Genomic DNA, 12835 nt, shown 5'->3' with positions numbered 1-12835 from the left:
ACTGTATGATTTATATTACTTCCATATGGCAAATAAAACTCTGAATCTGAATCTTTCAAAGGGCTTTTTTATTTTATTTTTATCTTATATATTACCACAAACGAGCAATATAAAGATATTGTAACACATTGTAGTAGCCTACAAACACAAGACAAGTCAGGGAGCATTTTCCAAAACATAAAGATGCAACAAAGAGTCAAATAATTAGATACGAAAACTTTTGCTTGTTAGGTAATTTCGTTAGTGGTTTGTGTAATTCGCAGTCATGCAGCTAGGCGGCTTGGTGTACGCTGGTGCGTGGAGTAGCTCCACGTCACGTGGCAACTTCTTCCGGTCACTAGAATTATAAGATAACGAAAATGGCAGCGTTCGGACGCGTCTCTCAAGCCCTTCTTCGGTCATCTTTGACACAGTCGCGGCGTCAACTGTCTGCCACTGCTGAGCATGGCGACCACGCATGTGAGTATCTATTTTCTAATTCATCTATTAAGAAACGTTTAAACGTATATTTAGACGTACACGTTTATTTTTGTCAGTGACCTTGCTGAGATAGTTAGCATTAGCATTTGCTCGCATCCTCATTGAGAGAAGAGTCAGCACAACCGCAGTAGCACGTTTCACACAAAGCGATTTAAACAACTGAAAGGTTACGTTTCAGCAAGCTTATGATGAATTGAAAATGGGGGACCCTGATGTAAACGAGACGAAAGTCTTTCTCTGGTCTGCACCACCGTCTGCATCCCCTTAACAATTGTATGTACAATACTGTACCCATTCTGCAATCTGTTAATAAACTTTTCAATCAATCAATCAAACGTTTGCTGGCTAGAATCTGAAGGTTGGATGTTACCTGTCAAGGTGTGTTAGTCATATTGACCTGTCATCTGCTGTCATGATGTAACTTACAGTGAGTCTAGTAACGGTAATCAAAATGCACTTCAGCTAGTATTGTCAGGGAACTGCTGTACTTAATTTCAAACTAAATGTCCGACTAAAATATCTTATGTCTTGAGCCCATGGCTATGCTTTAACTCAACACATCTGAAAGGCATGAACCTCCAGAGGTCAGGAGGGTTAATGCTCACAAGCATTGACAAACGGGAGCATTATAGATTTTGTAGGCCACTTTATCTTTGAATAGTTAAATGGTCACTTGAGCAAAAAACAATGCTGATTTTATTTTGCACATAATCTCAGTCTGCCAAGGACAGCCGGGAGCAGACATGGGCTTCATCAGGGACGTGACCGTATTGGCGATCTTAGCCCCTTTCGTGACTTTCGGTTTGCAAGCCTGGGGCTTTTGTGACCGCAGTCACTTATTTTTATGGCGCGATTACCCAGTAAAGAAACAACCAAATGTGATCGCGGGGCTCGGAGTGTGTCAAAAATACATCAGATCTGAATTTCAAAGATACCCAGCGTACAATATGGGTCTAACACAGCTTCACGATGGGGTGTGGAAGCTCGGAGTTGCTGATAAACATTTTAAATCATTTTCATAAAACGAGAACCTTGGCAAAATGGCTGGTGCGTCCAGCGATCACTGCGCTCCCTATCGGTCCCTGTTGGTCATTACAACAATACACAGGAGACGCGCTCAGCAGATTCTACCCTGTAATGGCCTATAGGTAATGACCAACAGGGACCGATAGGGAGCGCAGTGATTGCTAAACGCACCAGGCATGCGACAAGGAAAGTTGCAGAAGGAGAAGACGCCATCTTGCTGCCAGAGTTCGCTGTGAGTACCACTTGTGTTTCCCAACAATGTTTTAAACTGTTTATTAGCAACTCCGAGCTTCCAGACCTCATCGTGAAGCTGTGTTAGACCCATATTGTACGCTGGGTATCTTTGAAATTCAGATCTGATGTATTTTTGACACACTCCGAGCCCCGCGATCACGCTTGGTTGTTTCTTTACTGGGTAATCGCGCCGTAAAAATAACTGACTGCGGTCACAAAAGCCCCAGGCTTGCAAACCGAAAGTCACGAAAGGGGCTATGGTGATCTGTTCTGCACGTTTTACCATTGGGTTTATTTATTGATTGATAACTTTATTAACAGATTGCAGAATGGGTACAAATAAATACAGTACGGCTCAATACAAACAATTGTTAACACTTTGGATGCCACTGGTTAACATTGTAAAACATGGTTGAATGCCAGCACCCACTTCAATGATAGCGTTGTGAACGCATAATCTATGTCTTAAATTGTGGCTATGTGTCTAATCTGCCCGTCGCTTATCAATGACTTGTTTGCAGTCAACATTGTCGAAACGGATTGTTTTTTAATTGGTTCATTTCCGTTTTATAGCATTTTGAAAAGCCCTAGTTTTTCAGGAAAATATATGGATTCCATGATAATCGCCCTTTACTGGAATATTCTGGCATATACAAAAAACCTTGTCATTTTTCGGCCTATTTATGAATAGTTTTCAAATAAACGCTAGATTATTGATAGTATATGTGTACTTACTACTTATGCATGCTAGAGAAGCGATCTGAAAAATATATTCTCATTTCCTGATCAGCACGCACACACAGACACACACACACACATACACACACATAGGGCACACATTGATATATAGGTGAAAACAGCTCTGATTATCCCAAGACTGGTAAAATAAATTGCTGGAAAACGAGTCTTTGATAAGCGACGGGCAGATTAGACACATAGCCATAATTTAAAACATAGATTAGGCGTTATTAACGCTAACATTGAAGTGGATGGTGGGCATTCAAGCACTAAATCGTGCGCCCCCTGCTGGCACTGAAAGTGTTAACATGCTCTGCTCAGGCATATTCTTGGACTGCAGACATTAAATGACACCCATGGCCAATGAGCTGTGAAATTTGATGGTGCCATATTTGTTGCCATGAGAATACTATGAATATGAAACACCTGAATAATAACATCTGCAGAGCAGATCTTGTGTATTCGATGACCTTTATCCAGCTTCCTGATACAGTTTCCTAGCATGATTGCACTTCCGAGCACCATACTCTGCTTCACAAAGCTCACATGCATACACTAACTTGCAGTTGGGTGAAAGGCTGTGTAGTAAACAAAGCTAGATGCATAGCATGCACAACATGAATCACAGGGGCTATGGTTACCTGTCAACATAATAGTAAACTATTTTGATACTTCCTGTTTCTTTCTCTGAGGAGCTGTACATTGATATGACACTGCAGGGTAGGGAGAAGACCACTAACACAAGATGGAACCACTATTGGAACCCTTCAACCTCAACTCTATTAGGGCCTAACAAAAATAATGGTTGGTTTCAGGTTGCCGACCGACCCTGCCGATTTAGGTGCGACCCAATATATTTTATGAGTTTAAAAAAAAAATTATATATTAAAAAAAAAAAAAATCCTTTTTTTTTTTTTTTTTTTTTTTTTTTTTTTTTTTAGAATAAAGTTTCATAGAAATCTTAGTCAAACATTTAGTATTATGGATATTAAACATGCTGGCAGAGTACATGCATCCATGTTGTTGTGAACATTTTAACCCTTTCACTGCCACACGACAGCCGGTTAACCCTTTCACTGTGACAATACAGAAGGTTAGCCCTTTACTATCACACAACCGACGGCGATGCTCCATCATTAGCATCATTAGCTCCGCATCCGCGGAGCTAATGATGCTAATGATGGAGCATCGCCGTCGGTTGTGTGATAGTAAAGGGCTAACCTTCTGTCGTGTGGCAGTGAAAGGGTTAATTAAATAAAGAAATTCCCTATCCATAGTCGCCGTGGGAAAGAATAAAATAAAAAAAAAAATAAAAATAAATTCCCTACCTACCCATGGCCAAACTGACAACCAACCTGAAACCAACTATTATTTTTGTTAGGCCCTATTAGGGTTATGCTGGAACTAACCACTGAGCCTTCCCGTGGTGTCGTGGGCCTAACTTGACAAAACACCAGTGAAGGGGGGTGCTGCCCACTTGATAACCCTGGTGATATGCTGGCTCTCGCTGCCTATCCATTCTACACCCTGGGTTGTGACGGCCATTGGGTTTCTTCATTGAGCGTTTATCCTTATCATTAGGGTACAAGTATCTTGTGTTTTATTATAAATAAATGGGGGAAAAATTATGCATCTCAGTTTGTGTGGCGATATTGTATCCACAAACAGTTGAGTTTGTCAGGTGCATGCAACATCAGTCGGTCTGCTTGACATTTTTGGGATTCCACAATAAAGATGGTTGAAGTGAGATGAACAACATAGTACTGAACTTTTATTTTTTTTTTTAATCCACTTTTTCTCCCATTTTCTATTTTTCTCCCATCCCAATTTCGTATCATCCAATTCAACCCTCCCCTGTCACGAACACTGTTTCTTGCCTCCCACAAGCCGGCTGCAATGTGGACTAAGTCATACATGGCACGAGTCCCCTCCGATACTCGAGGTAACAGCAGTCACATCTTTTCACCTGCGCGGCGCGATCTTTCAGCGTCAGGTGTCTGCGCTTTGGAGGGGCGCCCCCATTGCTTCCTGATTCTACTGCGCAGGCGCACCAATCGACCTGTAGGAGTCGCTGTCCACAACGCCCGATCCCCACCCATCAGTTTCCCACCCCCTAATACTGCCAATGTGTATTAGTACGGACGACCAACTAAACTGAAAGCAATGTGGAGCGCTGGGCTCGAACAGGCGAACCCAGCGTCTCCAGTATTCGTGGTGAACGCCTTGCCCACTGCACCATGTAGCCGCCGACAGTACTGAACCTTTATCTTACATAAAATGGATGTTAACAAAATTTTCCTTTTGCGGACATAATTTGCAGTTGAGAAATGTAATAGCCTATATAAGACATTATATGTTAACACAGTGCAAATAAATTGCAATACTATTGTGTTGTGATAATATCGTATCGTTGATTCCTACCCCTAAACTCTACCTGTACATAATGGGATTAGCAAGGGCACATGTTGCTTTAAATGAGCGATTTACAAGAATATCCAGTGCTCTGCCAGCCCACTAATGATGTGGATAATAAGGGCCTTGCATGAAAGGAGCTTAAACATTCCTATTCAATGGTGTAATAGTGCTGCTGCTGCCATAACTACACTGACATCTTAGGTTTGAATGTATATCAAGTATATTCCATAGACTTATCTGATGCATTGGAATTAGCAGATAAACAATGTGACATCGTGGGCCTGTAACAGGAAACAGTTTTCTCACTATTTGAAACCTCTTAAATGAAAACTAACTTCAGTTTAAACAGCCAGGCCATAGGAATTAATTTGTTGGTTTGTTGTTATGATCAAGAGTATTGCTTTGGTAACATCATCAAGTGATGATACCTGGCTCATTACAAATTCTTAACCCTTTCTCTGCCACGCTTATATCCATCCTTGTAGCCAGTCTGCCAGCTCTATTTGTCTATGGAGATGTTCACCTACTTTGCAGGGCTATAACTTTTTAAATTGTATTGCTAAATTGACATTACTATGGCCCATTCAACATCGATTAGCTATCGTTCAGGGTGTAGGAACGTTTTACTTTTTCATTCACACATTCATACAAAAATACGGTCTAGAGTATAAATATGTTTTTATCGTTTTCTGCAGTATTTCATACCATCCATTTATGCATATATTAGATCATCAAATGCATTTTGATGGTGATTGACGCCAGATTAAAAATTTCAATTGTACAAGGTCCTAAACGTCATGACAAGTTCAAGTTTCAAGTTTCTTTAATAGTTGTCATACAGAAGTACAGAATACTTTTATACAAAATGCTTCTTACTGTTACGCTCCAGAGACTGTGCTAGACAAGATAAGTATGAAATAAAATAGTATAGCATGTAAAAATAGAAGTAAAAATATAAGTCGGTGTTCAGTATATACATATGTACAATGTTCGATGCAGAATAGAAGTAACTGAGTTACCATACAATATACAATATACTATGCAATGTACTAATATACAATACTATATAGTGCAAAGCAGTTCACAGTAAGGTGTACAGGTTGTAGTGCAAATCCTTTACCAATAAATATAAAGTGTGTTTAGGTGTTCTAAAGTGTGGAGAGTGGGTGCTGCAGTGTGTTGTTTGTTTAAAGTGAGTGTGTGCATGTGGATGTGTGTGCTGTGTGCATTTGATGGTTGTTGCATAGTGTTTATTGTTCGTTGAGCAGCCATCATCTGCTGGTGACCGGAGGGGGGGGGGGGGGGGGTCGTTTATAATGCAATGACCGACGTTAAATGAATCATGTAGTATGGGTGATATATTGATCATAGCAGTTTGTATGGATAATAATAATCAAAAACCCTGAAACTCACCGCAGCTTCCTCGTAGCGATGGGGGATGATAGTGGAGCAAAAAGATCGCTATTATGGGATGTTGATCTATTAGGGGTGGGAATCACCAGTTTCATCACGATAACGAGACGATATTTTCCGATATCACAAAGTCTGCCACGATACGATACGATTTGATTCGATTCAGGTGCCTGCAGGGAACAAACTTAACTTTTTGACTTACCAGCCATTTGGCTGGTAGATTTTTAAAAGTACCAGCCAGGCAGATTTTTTACTTGCCAAAAATTATAAATAGCTTTTTAGTATATCGCCATGTGTTATTATTACATATAATACTCTCATATGCTATTTTCAATTAATATCATAAACAACATAAGGAATATTAGCATAATTTTGAGTGGACTGAAGGAATCAGTCAGCGTTAATAGTTTTAAATGCAAATAATTTATTGAAACATAGAAGTGGGGTCGGGACACACACACACACACACACACACTGTGTTTTAACTCACCACCCTGCATCATATTGTAGTCTGTCTTCAAACTTCCACTCCTCTCAAACATTTTTATATTTGAATATCAACATTATCTGTCCATCCTCAGTAATCCTCAGTTTACTATAATATACTCCTGTCCTGAGTCCTGACTAGTGACTCCGTCGTCTTTCCAAACGCGCGCACACACACACACAGGGAAGGGGAGAGTGCCCCCTCCCCCCATTTCCCTTTCCTCAGTGCTGTTTATGGCTCTGTCTCGTCTGATCATCAGGATTAGCTTGGTAGCTTACGTTAACGAACGTTGTAGTGATTGGTACATAAACGTTAATTTCGGGCGATGTGGGCATAAAGGAATGGCGACGGTGCAAAGCATGTAGCTGCATTGGACTCGTTGTGAGAAGAAAAAAAACATCACAGACTTATTTCGCGTCTGTAGGCGCACTGCTGTGTTAACGCTGCTCTGTTTAACGCTGCTGCTTGTTTTCAAGAAACAACACGGTGGGCGGATATCATATGACTCGCGGAGTTGCTAAGGGTTTTTCAAAATAAGAGTATCATATGAACCTGAACGTTGCTAGCTGCCGGAGCCCAGATATTATGACTGGAGCTGCGCTTGGGGCGGCAATGAGACCCGCACAGGATTTTCAAAATAAGAGTATCGATATGACCTACACGCCAGCTGGCGGGCAGACTATTATCTTTAGACGCCAGATGGTAAATCTACACGCATTTGGCGATGGGCGCCTAGTTATTTTGTTCCCTGGGTGCCTGCGATCGATATGAGACGATATTATATGCCCATTTAACACAATCGGTAACATTTAAATCAACAAAAAAAAAGGCAATGGAAATATCATTTGACATTTTTATTTTTGAGCTCTTCCAGACATTTAAATGAAAAACAATCTATTGTTTTTAATACAAATAGACCTCCTGTTCACTGTTTTTGGTTCGTTTTAAAAAAAAAAATTCCCCGATTATTAATATCCTATTCACTGTCGCAGAGAAGACAGGAGGAATAGCCCCAGCACTGCTGTGGCTAATGGGGATCCAAATAAACATAAACAGAGCTGTATTTTGGCTGGAAAAGGCATATTGGGAGTCCGAAGGTGCAGTACCGGCCAGATCCTATTAGTGGGGCTATTCCGAGAATGCACCCTCCTTCCCAGTCCCCAATTCTCTCTGCCTATGGCTCTGGGTTAGCTTACACTAACGTAACGTTATTTTCGATCTTTAACGCGTGGGCATAATGGGATGGCGAGGATTGCAAAGCAGGTTAGATGCATTTGACCCATGGCGGAATAAAACAGCAGGGACATGTTTTGGGTTGCAGAATAGGCACACTAGCCTTGCTCTAGACGCTAAGCTGTGTGCTGTTGAGCCGAGCCGAGCGGATACGAGGGATTTTCAAAATAAAAGTATCGCAATATGAATCGATCTTTTTACGTTGCATCGATCCTATTTGATTATTGATAATAGATCGATATATCGATCTGGATCGATGTATCGTCCCACCCCTATGATCTATGCGATATATGTATAATACTATATACGTCCAAATAATGTTTATCGAGTTATGGCAACGGATCGATTATCCAGTGTGTCCAGATGGAGTCCCGCGAGCGATAGCGAGTGGCGGACGGAATAGGGGGGACACCAAGCACTTCCGGCCCCACTTCCGGTTGGCAACTCGCCGATCGGCCACCAGGTGGCGGTATTGAAGCGCTGGAGAGTTGAGCGGAGTCCTACAGCACCAGTCAAGGATCCGTGGGTGAAATATGAATACCATGACAGAAATTTGAAATATTGATCTCAAAGACGCTGTAAAACGTCATTGGCAGATTACGCATGGCGAGGAATGACGTCTTAACACGTCATTGGCGATTAAAGGGTTAATTACCATGATTTAAGGTTAACTTGATTAGTAATTTAGCTATCAAGTCGGGCCCATAAATCTTTGGATATATTAACACAATTGTCGTCATTTTTGCTCTGTACACCACCACAATGGTTTTGAAATTAAACATTGAAGATGTGCTTTTAAGTGCAGACTTTCATATTTAATTTGAGGATATTTACATCCAAATTAGGTGAACGGTGTAGGACCTAGGCCTGGGCGGTATGCTTTTTTTCACACCGTTATACCTTCATGACCTAATACCCCGGTGCACGGTATATGACGGTATGACTTTTCATTATCATCAACAATATACTCGTTATTATCACCATACATAACGCTTGCTTATATTGAAACACGTTGAGATTAGGGCTGTTCTTTCAACCTGAAAGTGCACTTTCTTCAACCTCGAGGTAAACAAATCTCACAGAAGGTAGACACTGCTGCCTGCCGGCACCATCCAGGTATCGACGTGAGCTAACGGTAGCTAGTTAGCCCGGCCGGCAGCCCGGCACCATGTATCAACGTGAGCCAGTTGCATTAGGATTAAAAAATGTCAACACTCACTCACCCCGTTTTATATTACATTCCCAAAGAAGTGCCTCCGTCTCTCGTAGTCTCGTTGTGCTGGATGAAGTCACTGGTGGCGAGTCGACTCATGGCGCGAGGGTTTTGCTTAAATCCAAACAGACTGCAGTCCTTTAATTGTCCAAATGCGACAGTGTGTGCAAGTTTAGCTCGTCTGTGGTCAGGGAGCTCATCGTGGGCTGGAGTGACGGTGGTTAACTTCGACCCTTCATCGTTCAATAACATCATATTATTAATATTATTATTGCTTAAGCTTTAGCAGCTGCTCAGAGTTAGAGGAAATGCATACAGGTAGGTTAGTGTGACGCACATATGTGTGGGGAAATACGGACCGCCTCCCCTGCCCTCTGCTGGCCGTGCTGTGTGTGTGTGTGTGCACGCACTTCAACCAACTCGAAAGTTAACTCCGTTTCACTAATGGAAACCGAAACCTAATGCCGTCCCTGTATAAACTCTGTTTCAGTGGAAATAGAAACTTAAACCAAACTCTGATTTTGACGGTATTGAAAATCGATACCGTCGGTATTTCTAAATACCCCGGTATACCTTAATACCGTCATACCGCCCAAGCCTAGTAGGACCGTAACTGGTTCCCTTGTGTTTATTGATGATGTGACTGCTGACAAAAGCAGCAGGATGCATTCTGAATCTTTTTGGGCAATATGATCTGCTCATATTATGCCAAATGCTTCAGAAATCATTGGACAGCACTTCAGTGCAGATGGACAATGACCTGAAGCATACTGCGAAAGCAACCAGAGTTTTTTAAGGCAAATAATTGGAATGCTATGCAATGACCAAGTCAATCACCTGACCTGAATCCAATTAAGAATTAATTTCACTTGCTGAAGACAAAACTGAAGGTAAAATGCCCCAAGAACAAGCAGGAACTGAAGATGGTTGTAGTAGAGGCCTGGCAGAGTATCACCAGGGACAAACCCAGTGTCTGGTGATGTCTATGGGTTCTAGACTTCAGGCTGTCATTAGGCGTGTTCGAGATTGATTTCGGCTCGCCTCGAAAATAGACGAGAGTAGACGAGTGCAGCCGGGGGAGGAGTCAGAACGTCGGACACTTCAGATTTGACAACAGCCTCTCGTCTAGTCTCTCATGGCAGATACGCGTTCACGTTACCACCACACACATTACACACCTGTCCAGCTCATTATAATGTGATGGCCGCATGCAAAATTTGATTAGATTCAAATGTACAGCACACCATATACCTGCTATAGTGGAATATACTATTCATATATACCATAATGTATACCATCTTGTTGCGCGCTCCTGGCCACCACAGCGCGCGCGCACACACAACACACACACTGCTGAATAATTCTGTTTTGCATCAATATATATATATATATGTATATTGAGGCAAAACAGAATTATATATACAGTATATATTGAGGCAAAACAGACGACGTGTGTGTGTGTGGGATACAGTATCAGCTCAGCTGCTGCATCGTTAATGAACTATAGATTTATATGGAATTCGTTCATCTATCTAGCGATTGGGTTAACTGAGAGCCAGATTGCTTAGAGGAGTACTGTACATAGAGCGGTAATGCTCAGATTGCTCATTGAGTCATGACTATAAATGCAAAACGTAATTGTCGTATTTATTATCATTATAATTATTTAATTCCGATGATAGAAACAGTCCGTCTGTAGAATCGACTTGAAGAAGCAATCCCCATTTGTTCAGGGGGGTTGATATGTTATTTTGATATAAACTCCGACAGCATTCATTACGCTGATAAAAATAATTTGGTGTCCGACAGCTTGAAGTTTATCATGATGATATGATAACTTTATTTGAGGAAGCTCTTGGTACCTAAACTCCTGTATCCAATAATAATAATAATAAATATATCTGATAGACTGGACCCGTACTGTATTATTGTACCCATTCTGCAATCGGTTAATAAAGTTTTCAATCAATCAATCAAACGTCTCATAACTTCCTCTTGTGGGCGTGGCTGGTGGTGACAACCAGGTGACAACTTTTCTGAGCCAATAGGCGCTTTGCGCAGAGATAGCAAGTCGTTTCCCATCATGGATTTGTGTGGAGCAGTCGGGTGAGAGGTACTGTGGAGCCTCGCTCTGAAGGCTGTGCGTGGCTCGCTCCCGCGAGATTTCTGCGCCTCGTCTCGTCAGATTTTCAGAGCAAGTCGGACAACATTCTAACCGTCATGCAACGCGCTTGGCGAGGCCATAGTAAAACCTGCGCAGATCTGCGTCCGCCTAGCCAATCTCGAACATGCCTACCTATTGACTGTAAAGGATTTGCAACCAAGTATTAAAAATTACAATTTGATTTATGATTGTTAGTTCATCCAATTACTTTTGGTTCCTTAAATGGGCGTGCACATGTAGAAACTGTTGTAATCCCTACACTGTTCACCTGATTTGTATGTACATACGCTCAAATTAAAGCTGAAAGTCTGCACGTCTTGATTGTTTCATTTCAAGTCCATTGTGATGGTGTACAGAGCCAGGTCAGTGTCCACATATTTATGGACCTTGCTATATGTATGTATATATATATATAGTGTGGTCGATGGTATAGTAAAAATCCATACCTTTGCATGGATCCATGGCCGTATGCCTTCATATTCGGTATACCTCCCAACCCTAACTGGAATTCTTTGGCTCCATTTCAAAATCCATCCATTATTAATTAATACAATGGGGGACTGTATTAAATATAGTTGCCTTCCATTAATGCAATTTCACTCAGATCACTGCCACAAGTGCAGATATATGCATTATTGTTTTGTTCAATTAAGTAATTATTGGTCTCTCTCCCTTACAGCAAGGACATGGAAGATCCTTACGTTTGTGGTAGCCCTGCCCGCCGTCGCAGTGTGCATGTTAAACATGTACCTGAAAATGCAGCATCATCACCACGAACAGCCAGAGTTTGTTGCTTATAGCCACCTTCGCTTTCGCACCAAGGTCCGAGAAACGTTTTTATAATATGCACTCTTGTGTTTTACTTCATGTATGATTGTTGAGTTTCATGATGGGATGTATTTATTATATATTTTTTATAATTCAAATGATCTAACATGGCACTATACTTTTATCTACATTTTGAGAGTAATGTTTGTGTTTTGGCTTTTTTTTTTAGCGGTTTCCATGGGGGGATGGCGTTAAATCCCTTTTCCACAACCCGGAACTGAATGCCCTTCCAGATGGCTATGAGAGCCACGATGAATGAAACCTTCCTCCAGACCTCATGACTGTCACACAGGGACCAGGCTTCTCGTCGTTCGTTACTGGACTGCCTCATTCCTTCATACAGTTTACTCTCTTCATTTCCATTTATTTACCTCCATGCTCTTAACACACAGGGCACCTGAAACAATACTTAAAATTTGTCTGGACCACATAACAAAATTGTCTGGGTGAACTTATTTACTATTAATTAAATAAATCGTTTTACCTCAATGTGTGTTTCTTTTTAAATAAGTAGAACTGGGAAATTGTTTAGTTTGTGTGTCATATAGTTATATGCAATTAGTTTTAATTAAGATCAGCTTGACCAAGCAAAATATTACCATAT

The 12835-nt window shown here is 41.2% G+C and overlaps 1 protein-coding gene across 1 annotated transcript; it reads left to right on the top strand.

The window, feature by feature from the left end:
- The first annotated feature begins 324 nt into the window (after positions 1-324).
- On the top strand, positions 325-12720 carry cox6a1 (cytochrome c oxidase subunit 6A1). Its single transcript, XM_084315763.1, has 3 exons — positions 325-459; positions 12083-12225; positions 12401-12720. The coding sequence occupies exons 1-3, from the start codon at positions 360-362 to the stop codon at positions 12488-12490; spliced, it is 333 nt and encodes a 110-aa protein (XP_084171889.1). The 5' UTR covers positions 325-359; the 3' UTR covers positions 12491-12720.
- The last annotated feature ends 115 nt before the right edge of the window (positions 12721-12835 follow it).

Source organism: Notolepis coatsorum (assembly GCF_963971535.1).
Source record: "Notolepis coatsorum genome assembly, chromosome: 1".
NCBI lineage: Eukaryota > Metazoa > Chordata > Actinopteri > Aulopiformes > Paralepididae > Notolepis > Notolepis coatsorum.
This window is presented reverse-complemented; position numbering and strand designations above follow the sequence as displayed.

Coding starts and splice junctions, on each gene's coding strand:
- cox6a1 (XM_084315763.1), top strand. CDS start 360: ATGGCAGCGTTCGGACGCGTCTCTCAAGCCCTTCTTCGGTCATCTTTG. Junction 460..12,082: donor TGAGCATGGCGACCACGCAT/GTGAGTATCTAT, acceptor TCTCCCTTACAG/CAAGGACATGGAAGATCCTT. Junction 12,226..12,400: donor ACCTTCGCTTTCGCACCAAG/GTCCGAGAAACG, acceptor TTTTTTTTTTAG/CGGTTTCCATGGGGGGATGG.